The 18,526-nt window shown below is 46.5% G+C and overlaps 1 protein-coding gene across 1 annotated transcript; it reads right to left on the bottom strand.

The window, feature by feature from the left end:
• Nucleotides 1-556: 556 nt before the first annotated feature.
• Thor (eukaryotic translation initiation factor 4E binding protein thor) lies at nt 557-18,230 on the bottom strand. The gene is made up of 3 exons (XM_077708829.1): nt 17,939-18,230; nt 3,241-3,444; nt 557-1,753 (listed from the first exon to the last, which is right to left on the bottom strand). Exons 1-3 carry the CDS (start codon nt 18,078-18,080, stop codon nt 1,713-1,715), a joined length of 387 nt encoding a protein of 128 aa, XP_077564955.1. The 5' UTR covers nt 18,081-18,230; the 3' UTR covers nt 557-1,712.
• Nucleotides 18,231-18,526: the final 296 nt, after the last annotated feature.

Raw genomic sequence — 18,526 nt, 5'->3', positions numbered from 1 at the left:
CCAGCCAGTGGGGCCTCATCACTGCCATTGCACAGATAACGCTAAGTGTTCTTCCTTTTCTGTCATGGTTTCAGGACAGCAAGTGCTGCACACGTGCCCATTCACACAACTAGGAAGCCAACCTAGCAGACCACTTTCGCACGCAAACAACAAAATAGGCGCTTGTTCAGGAATTTTATCAGAACAGACCTGTTTAAGAATGACTGAAATCGATGGATTGAAATGTCGTGAAGCGCAAATCTCCAGATCATCAGCTCAGTTAAAGTGTGCACACACACTCCCAGCTAGTCTGCCGCTGTCCGCAACTGGGCGTAACACCGGGCGCCTGAGACGGAGCGCGGCTGGCTGAGCAGGTCCTAAGTGTAGTCAATTGTGGGCTAAACACACAAGTCCTGCTGCAGAGCGAGTTTAACTGCACAACACAAGGCACGGACACTTTGGGCAAGTGATTGGAGCACTGATGCCGCAGTGGCTTAGGCAGACGGGGCCCAGCCATTTGGACAGCACTGCCGTGGTGTGTGCATTCAGCAGCACTGAATGAGAAATACAGCAGGAGTGATCTTTCCTCCTTTTATTCGGCCAACAAATCTCTTGTGAATGTTGCACCCACACTGTAAGCAAACCCCAACAACATAATCAAAGGGCCAACAAGAAACCAAGCCCTGCTGCACAACCGTGCCACCACTGCCCCTCTCTCGAACTCAACATCGTGTTATGGCACAACACAAGGGTTCAAACCTAAGAGCAAGTCCTCTCCAGAAGGAGAAGAAACGGGCGCATACAGAATTTCTTATAGCCCTAAGAGACAAGTCAGGAAATGGACAGCCACCCTTCGGTCTGCCACAATCCCTACATTTAAAAAAAGAGAGCCGTGACTGTTGTCAGGAAAAAAATTAGCCGTGACTGTTGTCAGGAAATATGTAGAACTTGTCAGCATTGTCCGATTTCGTGAGAACAGAAAGCTCAAAAGAGAAGAGATGACAAAAATATTTTTTGCACTGAAGGCTTAGGAACAGTGCGATGTCGCAACAGCTACGCTGCGCGCATGCTGCTGATAGCACACAGTGCATTTAGGCCGCACATAGGCCAAAAAATAACAGAACCACCGGTCACTTAACTGGTGTCACTACCGATACACCCTCACACCCAACACCTGCAACTGACAAGCTTCCCAATCGGCAATTTGCAGCAAATTAACATAAAGAGAAGCAAGGGGAAAAAAAATGAACAGCTCGTACAGCCTGCAAAGTTTAAAAGCAAGTGGAAAATATTAAGGTAAGGAGGAGAGGAAACAAAAAAAAAAGAGGAAGCTACCCTCCCCTTCCCAGATGCTACTGTGACTGTGCTCGAGTCATAGCCGCCAGATGGCTTGAGACCGGAGTAAGAAAGCGTCTTCGTCGGACTTCCCGCCGACAAGGAGAGAGTTCCGAGCGTCGCCCACCTCGACTGAAGGCGGCAAGTGAAGGCAAGGCGAGCCGCAAATGCGGGGGCACATTTGCTTGTACGCTAGTATTGCCATCGGCAGGGTGGCTGCCTACTGGCACACGCTGGGGCCGCACGCGCAAAACGAGAAAAATGCGCCTGCGTAAACACCGCAGGGTCCAGCAGGCTGAGCAAAGACAACAGTCGACGACACGCAAGAGGGGAGCAACACCACGGGGGGCCGGCCATGCCGCACCCACCAACGCAGCCAGGCAGCACTGGTCGCCGGACTAGATGTCCATGGCAAACTGCGGCTCCTCGCCCGAGCCTCCTGGAAGAAAGGACAGCGCAGGGTGAGCCCTCTGCACAGTCTGGCCGCCGTCTGGCCGTCGACCGGCCGCTACACTGCCAGAGGGCTAGGGCACTGAGCATGACTGCTTTTTAACGGGCCGCCAAGTACGTGACTGTGCAATGCCTCTTCTCAGAATCTTAGGATGGCCAGATGCACAGGTTAAAGGGACACTGAAGCCATTCCTTGGTCATGTTTTGACCACTCTGGATGCGTCTGTGCGGATTCTTTTAGCAGCAAAATCAATTAGAAAGTGCTGTCCTCCTCTCTGCATTTTCCTTGCCAATTTATTGATGTCTTGTGTGCCTGGCAAAGTTTTTTCTAATTGGTTTGACTGCACCAACTGCGCGGCTCAACGATTAAAACCAGTACACCAACGGGTCATCAGAAATTAATCGCAAAGTGGAAAGTGAGCCCCAACAAGATTTGTGTCCTGGAGTAGTGTGCATGAACTCAAAATAGGTGCTCTACGAACTGAGAATAATTCCAAACTTAACACAGAAGCAGTCCGCGTTTTGGTTTACGACATTTGACTGACTGCTTAGTGGGACCGTTAGCAGCATATCCGTGTACGACTGGTAAACAGCAGAAAATCTAAGGTCAATTATGGGCCAGAGAAGAGTTACCGAAGTTAATCTAAGCAATAAAATATTAAAATCAGCCGAACCTTCATTGCTCCACAGGCAAGTCAGGAGACTGTGTCAGCGAAGCGCCAGCGCCAGCCAGCGACTTTTGAATGCACGCACAGCCTGACACATTTCATCCGAATACCGTATTTACCCGATTCTAACGCGCACTTTTTTTCCGAAAAAATAGGCCGAAAAATCGCATGCGCGTTAGAATCGGATACAAAACCGAAACTGCCGAAACAGCGAAAATTTGGTCCCACCCATCGCCATCTCAAGATGGCGCCAAAGCTTTTAGCAACAATTTTTCAGACGCAGCACGCCTGGGCGCCTAGGCTTTTCTATCGGCGTTCACACAAATCGTCAAATCGTTTCACTTGCGCGCTTGATAACAGCAATGGCAGCAGCGGCTCCCACGCGTTCAGAACGAGCGGTCGGCTGAAGCGTGCACCTCTGGAGAAGCTCTCGGGATGGGCGTGCGAGGCGTGCGCCACGATCCCATCGACCATGGTTGAACGTTCGTTCAGAAGTGTGGCATCGCGAACGCGCTTGAAGGCACTGAGGCCGAGATGTTGTGGTCAGCGGAGAGCGACGAGGAGCGAGATGAGCGAGATTACTTCGGGAAATAAATCGCCAGTTTCTCTCGCATTCGTTTGTCTGGGTCACAAAGTCCCGTGCGCGTTGCAATCGGAGGTGCAAGTTTTTTTGGTTTTTTTGCCACGAAAATCAGGTGCGCGTTAGAATCGGCAGCGCGTTAGAATCGGGTAAATACGGTATATGTTCTGCAGGCCTTGAACCTTTACACATCCCAGCTGCGGAATAGAATAAGAAACGCGCCCTCACCAGCAGCCTTGGGGGGGGCCTTGGCGGGGGAGGGCAGGGCCCCATTCTCGGACGGCTTCTTGGGTGAGGCACACAGCTTGGAGGCGTCGGGGCTGCTCGACAGGGTCACCCCCGGGATCACAGGAAGGTTCTTGGGTGGCGTCCGTGCCACAGGAGAGTTGCGCATCTGCATCAGGAAGCTCCGGTCGTAGATGATGCGGGAACCTGCATGCAAGGGATCACTGCCCATCAGGGGGGTGCACACCTGGGTGCCAGCAGCAGTGCGGCAGGCCTCCCAGCGGCAACTTGGACGCAAAATCACAAGGGCAGCTCCACCACCCCAACTGCACTGCTCTTTGTTTTATTTTCAGCAGCAGTTGCTCAGATGCTCCCAGTTTTAAGTAACACCCTGACATGCGTCTCATGCCAACCATGCTACAGTGTTGAGCCACCCAAAGCACACTGTTGACACAGGGAGCTCACAACTGCCCCTGCCCTGAACCCAGTGCGGCACTGGAGGGGGACCAAAATGAGGGCTTTGTAGTGGCACTGAAAGAGGCTCATGCACTGTCCCAAGAGTGGGCTAGCTAGAGCAGCTTCTTTTTACGTGCCAGCCACTGCATGCACCGCTCACACACACGGCAAACGCATCACCGACTGTGCTGTTTACAACAATGCTGCGGCCATGGGTGCGACGGAATGCACAGCAGGCACGCTGGCAGGCCGCCCGGCTAATAAACTGCCAGCATAGGTGACACCCGCCAAGCCTCCAGTCCAAGTGAAGGCCCGTGGGGCAACATTCGCAAGGCCAAGCAGGCTGCGAGATAACTTGCATTATAAAGGGTAAAATTCAATGCCCGTGCACTGGCTTAACGTGCCTTCAGTCGCACACATTTCGTTAAGCAAATAAACATGCAACCAGCAGTTCTGCTCACTCTGTCTGTGCTACACCTTTGGAATGACAAAATTCAGGCACACAGCCCAGCACACACAGGGTGGTACCTTGCAATGTACGATAACGCACAGGGGCAGAAGATACTAGTCAGTAATGTACTTTGTCATAAGCTTCTTTTCTAACACCACCGAAAAACAGATTTTATCCACTTGTGCCACGACAGCAGTTACTTTGCACCGAGTGTTTGTTTCAGTGAAGAGTGGCAAAAGATTTCGAAAATAGCACAACCAAATGGGCAGAACATTAATGCGTAGCTTTGCCAAGTACCCCCACAGCCGGGTCCACGTAATACCCTGCTTTTTCCACAAAAATGCAGATTTTGCAGAAGTTCAATCTGTAATCGTTATAAAAGCGTAAATGGCGATAATGGGTTGAACAGAATTTTTAAAAAATAAAAAATATATAAAAAATACCTAACCATGTAATCCCTGCATCTCTACAAAAATGCAGATTTCACGAGAGTTGCACCTCTAATAGTTCTATAAGCATAAATGGAGACAATTGGTCGAACAGAATTTTGGAAAACCAAAAATAAGAAAAATATGTTCAAAAAATCAAACATGCACCCCTCCGTCTAGTGACGCCAATGGTTCAACGCAAAGCTTTCTGGTTGACTGACGCAGCACAGGCAATGAGGCGCGCTGTAGTGGAGGGCTCCGGATTAATTTTGACCACCTGGATCTTTAACGTGCGCTGAAATCTTGAACACAAGCGCGTTTACTACGGAATACATGGCACGGCACATAAGCTATTGCTGAGTTATTTATCAAATAGAATACAGTTTGCTGTAATATAATCATGCATTATCCAATGCTGGGTACCTTGCTTTTGGTGTTCCACAAGGGTCTATATTAGGACCAGTACGTTTTCTTCTTTATATTAATGATATTGTTAACATTCCTGAGACTCCTGTAATAGCGTTATACACTGACGATACGTTTTTCTTCAAAAAATTTAACAGTTATCATACGTGATGCTAATATCTATCTTCAAAATTTATTGTGATGGTGAAGTGTTAATCAGCTGCTTTTAAATACACAAAAAGCTAAGTATATTATCTTTTTGGCTATAAATAAACCAGTCCAATGTCTTACTGCCATATTGTTCGAATCAGAAATGTGGCAAGTTTCTGAATGCAAGTTTCTTGGCGTGTATTTCCAGGAAGCTCTTCGTTGGACCTATCATGTAAATTATGTTAAATGCAGTGTAGCTCAAACAATTCTCACTCTTAACAAGCTTCGTATGTTGTTACCTGAGAAACTAAAACGCCAACTTTACCACTGCACTGTTCATTCAAGGCTACAATATTGTTTACTAGTTTGGGAGTCCACATCAAAATCAAACATTCATGTTCTCTATTTAATGCAAAAACGAGGTTTACGATTTATTCACAATTTATCAAGTCAACAACAAGTATCTTATTATTTAAATGTAGCCACATATTAACTATTCAAGTCATGTATAATCAACGCCTAGTTGAAATAACATTCTTGGACTTAAAATCAGACCCAGAAATATTTTTTTCATTATATACTAATACTGATCTGCATTATATATCTTAGGCACACTGCATTTAAAAAAAATTGGACTAGATCAGGGTATGGCATGCAACTGCTTCAATGGCAGATACCAAATCTTTTAAATCTTTACTTGGTGTGGTGCAAAGCTGCTCCTCTGTTGGCCTTTCAAAAGAAAGTTAAAGGGTTACTACTCGAACAATAATGTCATGTTTTTTCCGTCTCCTCTTTCGTTATTTGTTTTGTTATTGTGTGTATGTGTTTTGCATAAAAAAGCTTTTGTATTGTAATTTAAAAAAAAACAATACGTCTCGGTGGGTAACAAGAAGAGTTAATTTATAACCCACATACCGTGCAGACTCCAGAAATGGATATAAAGTGTGTACAGTTAGCCTGATGTTCTATAGTCATGTATATAATTTTATAATGTTTGAATTACGCCAACTTATAATGTTTGAATTACGCCAAGCTTGTACGCCAACTTTGTTGTAACAAACTGCTGTTTGTGTGTTTGAGCTGCCTGAGGCTAGAGGCCTAGTCAGGCGAATTCAAATGTCGCCTTTTGCCATAGCCTCACGGCAATCTCTTTTGTTGCCGAATAAACAATTCAATATTAATTTTCAAATTAGAGCAAAATGCCCAACTTGTCTGCAGTGCGGTGCATTCTTCAATCTGAACCCTTTTTGCTACGTTAACTAAAATCGGCATGAAGAATGAAATTCATGACACATATATACCACGAAAAATTCAACTCCCTCGCTTGTTAAGACGCAGAAAAGCAGGACAAGACATTTCGGCAATTTTTGAAAACGTGTGCTTGTAATTTTTATTAGAAAGAATTCCTTCTGGAAACCAAGAATAAATACGTTAAAAAGCCAATTTAAAAGTATGCGAAGTCTTGACAGAAGTAAATCTGCGGTGATAGCTACATAACTTATGCTTTACCGAGTTAAAAGTTGCAAATTTTGCATAATTCGTCCAATGCGTAGGTGATCCAAGACGGCTTCGGGATTTCTTTCAAGAAAGAAAAGTTTTTCTCTGCCAATTAATTTCAAATATCTTATTCCCTGTGCACTATGAGCCATATATAAATTTTTCATCAATAAAATGTTGACCGGACGCACTTGTCCCATCTCAAGAAAACACTCCAAACTAGTACCGACATAAGGGTTGGGAGAGAAAATGGCTGGTGAAGTTACTTCTTTTTGAAATTGCACCAGCCTTTTCTAAAAGCAAAATTCTGAATTTTTGTTGGCATTTCGTTTTTGCGATCGCTTTAAACTACTACACATTTTATTTTTCACTTCGTTGATAATTCAACTCGTCAAACCGGTTTGCGAACCGGTTCGAAGCTTCTGAACTGGCTCGCAAACCAGTTCGGTATGAGATTTAGTATAACTAGAACTGAATCGTAACGAAATGAATTCACCCAAACCCGAACCATAACCAAACCCGGCTGCACGAGTGGCTATGGAAATGACGCAAACCGATCGCAGCGGATTTCTTTTGTGCACCAGGCGATGAAGGACTTCGCTCCACATGGGATAGAGCGATTCCACATGTGGACAAGAACCTTATTAGCAAGTCGAGGGTATGTGATTTGCATTTCATGAACAAGGCATCAAGAGGACGTATAGTCACGTCATTGAGGGGAAAAGAGCAGAAATCCCTCACGGAAGATGGAGCTTGACAAGAAATGCCGGGCCAAAGGCATGTTCGAATCTCCCCACTTATTCTTCCAATCCACCGGAGAAGAGACGGAGGGAGAGAAGCGGAAACCCCAAAGCAGCTGCCCAAGCCCAGGACAAATGTCAGGTCGGCCTCTGCGCTGACTCTGAAGAAGATTTGCATACGGCTCCTGACGTGTCAGTTCTAGCAGTTAATACATGAAATCTGCGCAAGTGCCTGTCCGTTGGCATGAGGTTATGATTGATAACAGCGATGGAGCGCTCACTGCGTTCTTTACTTTGACTTCAGGAGAGCAGGCTTCACAGATCGAAAAAGTGTAGTTTGCAGCAACTAGTCGACTACCGCAAGTGCCTATGGTCGTCTCGCAAAAGCCTTCACAAATGTCAGCATATGCTCGCTGGAGAATTTGAAAGCTTTCTTGCAAACTGTTGACGAAATGCATGCGTGTAAAGGAGTTCAGGTCCAATGGGACAAGTGCATTTCTCGTAAATTACAAGTGCTATCATCCCAGCTGACGTGTTCGTCCTGCCGAGTTCACGAAAAGAAACTTCTCAGGAAAGCCACCTGGAAGCAAAACAGATTTGCACATAGACAAAAGAAAGTGAAGAACTTAAAGAAGAAGGTCAGGAGAGTGCTGCAAAGAAGGCTTCTTTTATGAAGAACATAAAAGAACTGAAAGCCCAGCTGGCAACTCAGACGTCCGACTCCGTTAATGAGGCATTGAGCTCTCTTCCAGCTTTTCAGTAGGTGGCATTTCAGACATTGCGGAAGCGGTAGCAAGCCAAAGGGCCTAAAGGTGTACAGTACACGCGAATGCGGTTGATGACCTCCTTACTTCTCTGCATAGCAAGCCCAAAAGCCTACAACATTGTGCGGAACATGAAGCTGTTGCCCCTGCCCACATGCAGCCGACTAAGCCAGATTATTTCAGAAGTGCCGAGCGAGTATGGCTATAACGTGTGGAGAAACTTGGCATACTGGTTCTTGATAAAATTAAGCTGCGTGCATCAGTTGATTTTAACAAGTCAACATACAAATTTGACGGATTTGTTCATTTCGAAACGACATCGAGGCAAGACAGCTCTGCTGTACCAGCTGACCGTGCGCTCGTCACCATGTTTGTGCCGCCCCTTCAAAAGTGGGTGCAGCCAGTGGCAAGTTTTGAGACTAGAGGGGCTGCCCCTGGCCTTGTTTTGGCCAAGCTTGTCCTAGAATCCGTGCTTCAACTGCAGCAGCCCAGTGCCTCAGTTATTGCTGTAGTGAGTGATGGTACCAGCAATAACCAGTCAATGTGGATGCATTCCGGAGTGTCAGGAAAAGTCAACCAACCTGTGAACAAAATTTCCTGCCCATCACTTGAAGGTGGACGTTTCCTGTATTTCCGATGTGATGTCCCTCACATTGATCAAGTGTGTATAAAACAACCTTTTGATGCACATGCATGCAGAGGTGAGGATGGCCCACCTATTAAAGCAAAGCTTCAGTGTTCTCACTGATGGAGTCCGTAACGTGGAAACGCCCTTACTCTGACGATGATGAATGATCGCGGGTGAAGTGAAACAAAAAATTCCTTCAGTGCCCGGAATCCAGCCTGGGTCCCCGCATTATGAAGCTGGTGTTTATCCGATTGTTCCATTTCGACATGGTCGAAACTCAGTCCAGACTCAGACAACAACCAAAGAATCTGTCACGAGAAAGCTTCGCGTTCAACCATCATCGTCGTTAAATGGAGGGGCACATTATTTTTTATACTGATGTTATATTGCGTACTTGTGGCAGTGCTTTCTCGCAAAGCCGCAATACTTTGCTTTATTTCCTAGGCTGGCTCAGACTTGATCAACTTCAATCATTACCGGCAGTTACACAACACGGAAAACCAAATGCAACTGAAGACTGTTCCCAAGCTCACGGCATCCCAAGTAAATCCGGGGAAACTGGAAAAAAATCAATGTCCGGCTAGCAGCACAGGTAAGCTGTCCTAGCCGTCTTGCCTTTTTCGTTATTGCGTAATCCACTTTCCGAGCACTGCAGCAATATTATATATGCTGAAAACATGTTCTTTGTGTATACTTATTTCAGCTGTTCAGTAGGAGTGTTACAATTGGGACCAGATTCTAAAGGGAGAACAAACAGCTTGGATTTGCAGGCACTGAGATTATTACCCTGCGCTCAAACGGCTTGTTCGACGCATTGAATGCAAAGTGTCCTTCATACCTCTTACATACACGTTTACAGGTGACTGAGGACTTTCTTGAAATGGTCAACACCACTGAAAGGAGCAGTGCAGCGGAATATATGCGGATGCTCGCCTCCCAACTGACCATAGTCTCTCTTAGAGCGACTCTGATGTCAGTCTTCAACAAACTCTCCTGCATGCTCGGAATGTTCTGCATGTGTTGACTGCAAATCTCAATCAAGACCTGTCAGTGGTACAGTCGAACCTCGCTATAGCAAACACTAATATAGCGAATAATCGGATATAGCGAACTAAATACGAAGTTTGTTCAGTCACGCTTCATTTCAATGACACCTATTCTTTTTATAACAAAACCGAAACCTCGAGAGCCACACGATATCGGCTATTACGAAGAAATATTTGGTTTCTGCGAGTCACAAAAACTCGAAAGCTGGCATATTCAAAGAAAAAAAAAATGGGACAAAACAACCATTTTTTTCGTAGCTTGAAAAACTGCACGAGTAGAAAAGGCCCTTCATTGCGTGGACACTGAAAAACTTCATTCCGCTCAGACTGTGAAAAGCTACCAGGCGAAGGCCACATCCTCCAAGTAAATAAGAATGCAGGCCTGTTTTGCCAAACGAACTGTGTTCCGTTGTAATTTCACGATCTCACGTTCCGGTCTGTTTAGTTTGAAATGCCACAAGGAGACAGGCAAGGATTACCTCGAAGCCTAGAACAATGCGTTTTTTATCTAAGATTGTTGCGCAAGCCAGATCGCCAATTTATTAGAGCCGATTTACCTCTGCGGTTACAACGAATATCGGATATCACAAACTAATTTGCTGCCTCGATACTACTTCGTTCTAACGAGGTTCAACTGTATGACCTTTCCTAAACACACCTTGCTTATGCTCTCCCTGATGTTTTCAACTCCTCCACTTTGTGAAGCACTGTGTAAAAAAGACCCTATTTCCTAAATTCTTGTTCTCTAGCATGACAAGCTTGTTTTCTTGCTTCCTTTTTTGCATATTAGCGCTTCTTCAGAGTGGTGAGAAGCTTCGGTGGGGAAGAGGATCGCCGCACGATAACTCACTTTGGCCAGATATTCCGACTTCTGTGCCTCTCACACCTCACTGAAGATGGCGCCAAAGATCAGGCAAAGCAGACTCGGTCCTAGTTGCAGTCGACGAGAGCCTCAGCAAGACAAAGTTGGATGCACTTTCTAGGAAGGAAGGTTGTAAGGATAAGCTGGGAAAGTGCATTTCCCAGGCTGAGTTTCAGGAGCCAGCAGCTGAAGACAAACTACGACACAGTTATAGCCGCTCCACTGCAAGACAAAATGCTCTGTATTACAAGTCCAGCACCCGTGCGAACAGCCCTGCGACACTTGTGCCAACAGATCACTGCCCACCAGTAGCCAAGCTGCCTCAAATGAGATCATTTGTGCCGAGTGCCCTACAACACCCATCAGATGCACTGACGAGTATGCTCGTTGGCCCCAAATGTGTCATTGAGAAGAGGACAGAGAAAAAGGAAATTTTCGGAGACATCTTTCGGGTGTTTGAGGTGGGGCTACCCCAGAACACACTAGTCCGGGTCGGATGCAGTGCCCACTTCGAAGAGCTTAGTGCCTGCATCTTGAAGTTTTATTCAGTGACACGGATGCACTTTTACGCGCGGCAAGAAAGCGGGCAAAGTTGATCTAGAGACTGTGACGTGAACTGCATGAAGGGCTTTCATACTTGAAGTGTTGTGCTGTAAATGCAAAATGAGCCTTTGGGCAATATTGCTATGATTTCATATTGTCAGTACATTTAATAAACAGAATGTTAACTGCAGATCAATCATTTCTTTTATTCTTGAGTTGGTTGGCCTGCTCATTTACATAAAATGATTTGTACAGGTTGATTACTTTATCCGAAAATACCGTTTGGAGTAGTTAGTGTCCCATAACGTTAATATCACGGAGAAATTGCGAGTCGGAACGTTACGAAAATAGCAATGATTTTTTTTCGTGGACCCTTTTCTGAAAGCTTTTCGTCCAGTTGTGATAACCTTCGCGCTTAAGGCTCGTATGGCAGTGAAAAGCCTCTGTTCCTTCAGTGGTCTTTTCTAGATGCTATTGAGTACTAACACCCCATTTGAAAAAAACAAAAAATAGAAGGAAACACTAAATTAAGAACGCTTGAGTTTTTGACAAGCAACCGAACCATAAAAAATTGGCATTCACCTACACGCCACGCCGCCTTCATAAGACATTCATCTACGATCAAATGGTGGTGCAATGAATTGTAAAGGCAGTGTCACCCTGCTCCTCATTAATGTCATTCTATGCTCGCATCTTGATGAGAGGTATCACAAACCCTTTCTTTAAAGGAGAGAGAGAGAGAGAACAACTTTATTTAGCCACACAAAATTGCGACGACTACGTGCCGGATGGGGTGGTTCCCTCTTCACGGGACCCATATGCTTCTGCGGCTGCCTGGCCCCTAGAGATCAGGACGAGCTGGTCTTCCAAGGCGGGGCTGGTTAGCAAGGTCTCCCATCGCTCGTTAAGGGGTGTGGGAAGGGTGATGGAGGGTTGGGTAAGGGGTGGGGGGATTGCCTCGGTGAAATCGCACTCTCCGATGACGTGCCGGAGCGTGCCAGCTTATTTCATTTGAAAGATTTCATGCTCTATAGTGCCCCAGTGATTGTCCAGATGCAAACGATGCTTTATTCACCAAGAAATTAATCAATTTAAGTTAAAATTTTGATTTTCCCACTAAATCGTGCATTTTCGTGGTCTGCAATGACATAACAGGAACCGACCGCTCTGCAACCGATTGGGAAGCATTGTTTACTGTTAGTGAACCTAAATGGCGCCACCATACTGTGGCAAGCCGTTTTCTCCCTTTGGTTTGTCTTTGACCGTATTTAAACCTGGCTTGTTTTTGTTCTTGGAGAAAATAATCGTTTCGTGAAACACAGTGCTCGTTTGACAAATATGGTCACGTAAGACATTGTTGCTTGCGTCAATCGGCCAGTGCAGTAGACAAGCCCAAAGCCAGTGTAGACAAGCCAGTGTAAATGGCTTGTCTACAAGACAAGCCAGTGTAGACAACCCCAAAGCCCCGCAGTCCTGTGCAGCTAAACCAAGCATAGTGCGCGCAGTGCCAACAGCAGTACGCACCGGTACTTCTATGTTTACGTGTGCTTTCGTAACATCCACTGTTTGTACGCCCATTCTTACGGCTTTAAAAAGAATGTGCCCTAAATTTAAGCGCAAATAGCACAATCTGCAAGCTCTGCCTAATTTGCGTTTGCTTTTGCCAGCCTCCGCCAATCGCAGAGCTGGCTGGTATGACATCATAGGTTCTGTTGCGAGAAATGAGCTAGTGTGGCGCATGGTCATTCCCTTTTTTCCTAATTTGAGTAAAGTTTACGTATGATTCCAACGAGGCAATCTTTTGAATGAACCAAACTTGTGTTTTCTCTTCATGGCTCCTTTAAGGACAGTACCACGGCTCCAGCTTCTCACTAATTATCTATCTTCTGTGTAAAAAAGTTTGGATTGGTAAAGCACTTGTACTGCTTTATGTCTGAAACTAGCTGCATTAATTGCTAGATTACTGGTAAATATATCTGGCTGAATCCAAAATACGGTTGCCACGCATACTAGATGCGTCAGTCCAGCCCCGGTTTGAGCTATGGTTTTGAGAGCGGTCAAGCGAATAATGAGTGAAAATCTTTGTGCTCTGCGTGTTTGCTACCGCCACCTGGTGACAAGTTCAAAAAAAACGGTGCCGTTTTCAATGCACGGGACAAATGGGGAGTATTACAATTGAACCTATCTAGTAAGGTTGGACGCCAACCATACCGCTCAGGACCGCTGACTGCACCCGCTGTTTCTGACCTTATTTGCACCTGGCTTGTTTTTGTTACAGTTGGTAGTAATCGTTTCGCGAAACATTGGATATGCTCGACAAACAGGGTCACATAAGACAATGTCGCTTATGCCAATCGGCCATTGTCGGGTGAGACAACCTCACAGCACTGGACTGCTGTGAATCTGTAATAAGCATAGTGCACGCAGTACCAACAGAGCAGTACGCACTGGTGCTCCTATGCTTACATGTACTTTCGCAACTTCTATTGTTTACCCCGCCATTCTTACTGCTATAAGCAATATGCCTTACATTTAAGCGCAAGTAGCTTGTTCCGCAAGCCTATAAGCCCTGCCTAATTTGCATTTGCCAGCCTCAGCCAATCGCACAGCTGCGCATATGACATCATGGTTCTGTTGCGGGAATTGAGCTAGTGAGTCGCATGGCCATCCTCTGTTTTCATTATTACATTGCCTGTTTCAGCAAAGTTTGCATTAAAAGTGATGTCAGTGTTACTTTAGCTAACGAGGCAATATTTCAAATAAACCAAACTTGCATTTTGTCTGCATGGCCCCTTTAATTAATGCTCACAAAACCATGTTTTTAGTGCCAGCCCATATTAAGTTACTCCTACCCATAACATGTCACTTTAGCATGAAATCTGAAAGTTTTCCAACATTTATTTTTTACAGTTGTAAAACATCTTTCATGGGTGGGATGGTGCTGAGTGAGTTACCAAAGGCTAGTTATTTCAAATTAAACAACGTTGTATTATGTCTTCATGGCCCGTTTAAAGTACCATGCACATAAAATGCTTTGCCTTTTATCAGCAGCCTTTTAAAGCGTCCTTTGTCAAATGTATACTTTTTGCTGAGTAACTTTGGTATCCTTAAAGTACTGACAGTCAATTTGTGCCTTTTATGGTGCAAACATTACCTCTTCACCCACTAATATTGAATATCGAGCAGCAAAAACTGGTCAGCAGTCAGCATAAGAATAGTTTCAATGCTTTTCTGTTATCCAGTTTTGGTGTCACTCGCCGGCAACACAGATGGCAGTTCTGAGCCATGTCGTACGGTGTTATGTCACACTACTGTGGCCGCAGAACTGCAGGTCGTGGCGTCAATCAAAAACTCGTGCCGTCACATGCGTTTTATGCATCATCTGCATTGGCCTGCCCGAGCTTGCAGCGTCAGCCGGGCCGCACGAAATTTTAAAATTTGCAAATTTGAGTAATTCGACATTTGCTCGGTTTAATTTTCGTTTGGGACACATTTGAATAAGTTTCTGTTCATGATAGTGCCCTTCCGTTATTTTTTGAAAACTGAATTTTTTGACACTTTGCTGAAGTTAACGATACCACTGAAGATGCCTGAGTAAACTTGACCAGCAACAACAGCTGCGCAGGGGGTGTGTTTCCAGTTCTCGAAAGGGCTACCCGACGTCACCCATAACCGGACAGTTCCCAGGGCGCAGACTATCTTCCGGCACACTGATGGCGATTTCGCTGGCACTGCCAATCTGAGGAAGCTCAGGGACGGGCCAAATGAATTGGGTTTTTGATGTGTTTGCCGACACGGTTGGCTGAAAAAACTACTGGAAGGCATCTTCACAAACTACTGAAGCCAATTATATTTTTTAAGATTCTGAATTTGGTGTCAGTGCTGTTAACGCATAATACACAGGGTTCGTACAGGATTCAGGGACAAGGATTCAAGGATATTCAAGGCTCTGCCTAAGTATTTCCAAGGGTGCAGGGGAGCACGTGTACTAGCATTTCACTTCTGTTTTCACATGCTAAACGTTTGCTTCTTTACATCTCAAAAAATGACCTCAAGAAAAATCTCTTTGGAACAGCTCCGCCCCTTGGAAGTGCACAAGTTCACTCCCACCCGCAGTAATACTGAGGGAGCTTTACACAAGCCATGCCATCTTGAACTTTTTCGAGCTCTACAAATGCTCTTAATAGACAGTTTCAGATAGCGAGAAACATAACTTAATACCCCCTGCCATTCCCATCCCCCAAATTTCTGTGTTCATTGGGGGGGGGGGGGGGGGGGGACTGACAAATTTACTGGCTCTGCCCACTGACAAATTTACTGGCTCTGCCCACATTCACACCTGTCAAAATAACATATTCCAGCAAACCTTAGGAGCTAGATGCACTGTGCTCTCACATTCAAAGTTTGGCTTATCTGTGCTCATTTTCATTTCACCCTGGAGTGTCAGCACCATTCGTTTTCAAAACGTAGTGGGGCATAGCCATGGCAGGGCACAGCAAAGGGAAGATATGCAAAACGAATAACAGGGTGAGGCAACGCAGAACGCAGTATGGAAAATCGGAAGGGAACCTATGCTAATTTCTACCTCGTCCGATGCAGGGATTTCGTTCCGTATGAGCCAATGTGCAAAGCAGCACACCTGTGCTCCCAAGCTCGCTTCAAATTGTAAAATCTGTATAAAGCAGCACTACTGCACCCCCAAGCTGGCTTTAAATTGTACAAAGCATGTTTGGATGGGGAGTGTGCAGGGCCACACTGATATATAAGCCACAGAAACCCAGTCACGTAATCAGGTCTCCTCTTTCTTGCCCCAAGAAATCGAGGCTTTTCAAGAAGGAAAAAAATTCCAGGCTTTCAAGGCCCTTGAAAACTCCATTTTCACTTTCACGGGTTTTCAAGGACCTGTACGAACCCTGAATACACTATTTCAAATTTCATGACACCAGAACTCCCTCTGCTCCTTCAAATGGAATTGCCACCTGCTTGGTTTTTAACCCAACATGTCTGATGTTGGTCTGCAGCTCTAGGAACCTATACTTATACAGCGCACATGTAATATGCCACTCCCCCTTCTTGCACAGCGTGCAATCTGCCTGGTGCATTATTGTATTCAGCAAAGACTTAGCACCTTGATTAACACGTCTCTTCTTTCATTTGGCTATTCCTAGGGCCACAGTTTGGGTTACGCGAGGCACCAAACATGGTAGCGGCATCCCCAACTGATTACCTCTTTCAGCGCACCTCCTCCACTACCCCCTACATCTCCCCAAATACATCTGACAGGCACATTACCAGATGGCTGTAATACTGTGTACCAAAACAGTACTTTCACGCATCTGTCTTAGAGAGTAGACCTGTTGATTGGTAATAGCTTTCACAATAGATTCCTCGTTCTTGTAGTGTAGTTCTTGTTCGAAGATGGGTTCAGCCCAAGCACACGCTCCATTAGCCAAAAAGCAGCGAGTGCTTTATGCAAGACACTCAAGCAGAAATCCTGCATGGATAACAGAGATTCTTTCTACTTCTATGTGGATGTGTACCAAGTTATCCAGTTTTACGACCAAGTATTCTTTAGTGGGCTAAAAATTTTGGCACATATGCCACTGAACCTCCCTGCATGCACGGCTGCCGTGCTTAGGTTACGGGCATCCAACACGTACAAGCACCTTGAGGCCACCTTATCAATGCTACCGTCTAAACATGGCCTGGACTACGGCACAAGCCCATGTGCCCTCCAGAATGAAGGTTCAGGATAATGTCAACCCCAGATGGAAGAGGTCAAAAGGTGAACTCTGTCAGTGCCCCTGCGTCAGTCAAGACTGCACATTTTCGTTCTAGATCATATGCCAACCTGTGTTAATACCCACTGCTGACTGTACACGCTGTATTTGTCTATGCAATACGGCCGCTTGTTGCCACCGCATCCCGACGTGTACTGAGAACAGGAAGAACTTAGAGCAGAAGAAAACGCCCAGACGCGCGCCTCAGCTGGCATCGAGCATCAGTGTGGGCAGGAAGCGAAAAAATGTTGTCTGGCCAGAAGATTGTTTTCAAAAAAGTAATGTGCGTGTCACAGAACGCGTGGGGCTTGGCCCCCTCTGCCTTCCACACGCCGTGGCTGTCGTGTGTCGCCGCGCCGTGAAGAAAGCACGCCGGGGTGGCGACAGACAGCCCTGCTAGCTGGGCGCACCACGAGCGGTGGAAAACAGATCACGCGCCGGGGCCTTGCGAAAGCGCTCGCTGGCCGGGCGCAGCGGCAGCAGGCGGCACTAAGGGATAAAATAATCGGCAGACAAAAACACGTAGCGTGAAACGAGAACGTAGTACAGCAGCAGGTGACGGTGACTCAGAGGCGAGCTCGGACACGGAACGCGTTGTTCCAAACTAGGCCTGATCGGAACCACACGGCCCAGCTGCGCTCGGGGCGATGCCTGGGGACGCCTTTCGCGACATGACCTTCAAAGTGGCAGGGAAGCCAAGCGCGGCACGAGACGTCGACCACGTGCGCCCTGCGGAGGAAAAGAACTAGGAGCGCTTCGCTCGCCGCCAGCCCATTACGTGCAGCGGACAACACTCGTGTGAAGGCATCCAGCGCTCTATATTTGGGTATCAATAAACAACAGGGCTGCAAGTGCGTACCGCAGCGCACGGACGCGGAATGCACAGATATGGGAAAATATCGCTACACTGGATTTTACTCGTGGTAGACAGTGGAACGAAGGCGAGGTTACCTCCCGGCGTGGTAGAGAATATGGTGCCCCCGGGCGTCGAGCTGTAGTCGTGCGGCAGCTGACTGGCATCGTTGATGACGATTCGCCGCGTCGGTATGCTGCGGCTGGTTGTCACCTTGTGCTCGGGAGAGTGCGCAGACATGGCTCTTGCAGTTTGTGCGCGACCAGCGAGTCGAAAATGCTCGGGTTCGGAACGTCCACCGTTTGCGTTCGTCTAGAAGCAAGCCTCTTCGCCACGAGCGGCCACAAACTCTCCAAACTTGCCCAACTGTCGCCGAGTCTACACACGTCAGCGGTAGATGGCGACAGCGAGCTCCGTGTCACGTGGAAATTGATGTTCTAAAAGGGGCTAGTGTGGTCAGAGTAGTCAGAGCGAGCCCGTAAGTGCGGTCTCTCACGTCGACGCCGCGAGATGGAGCCACCGTAGCACGAGCATTTGCAACACCGAGAATGCCGTGTGCGCTTGGTGTTGCGCCCTTTCCTCCATGTGTTGCGCCGAAGAAGGGAAGCGCGAAACTCTGCATCCTGTTTTCTGAAAACTTTATTCCTAAAATTAAGACCAGGAGCAAATAAATGGGGAAAGGCAGA

The sequence above is a fragment of the Haemaphysalis longicornis genome, unplaced genomic scaffold (assembly GCF_048455015.1).
Source record: "Haemaphysalis longicornis isolate Haplotype H1 unplaced genomic scaffold, Haemaphysalis longicornis Haplotype H1 scaffold_1, whole genome shotgun sequence".
Lineage (NCBI taxonomy): Eukaryota > Metazoa > Arthropoda > Arachnida > Ixodida > Ixodidae > Haemaphysalis > Haemaphysalis longicornis.
Note: the sequence above shows the minus strand (reverse complement) of the source record. Positions and strands in the feature narration are given on the sequence as shown.

What these genes read in the sequence shown, in the direction of transcription:
- Thor (XM_077708829.1), bottom strand. Translation starts at nt 18,080, where the DNA reads ATGTCTGCGCACTCTCCCGAGCACAAGGTGACAACCAGCCGCAGCATA. An exon ending in ATTCTCTACCACGCCGGGAG is followed by an intron (nt 3,445 to 17,938) that starts GTAACCTCGCCT and finishes CCTTGCATGCAG; the next exon opens with GTTCCCGCATCATCTACGAC. An exon ending in GGCCCCCCCCAAGGCTGCTG is followed by an intron (nt 1,754 to 3,240) that starts GTGAGGGCGCGT and finishes CCTTTCTTCCAG; the next exon opens with GAGGCTCGGGCGAGGAGCCG.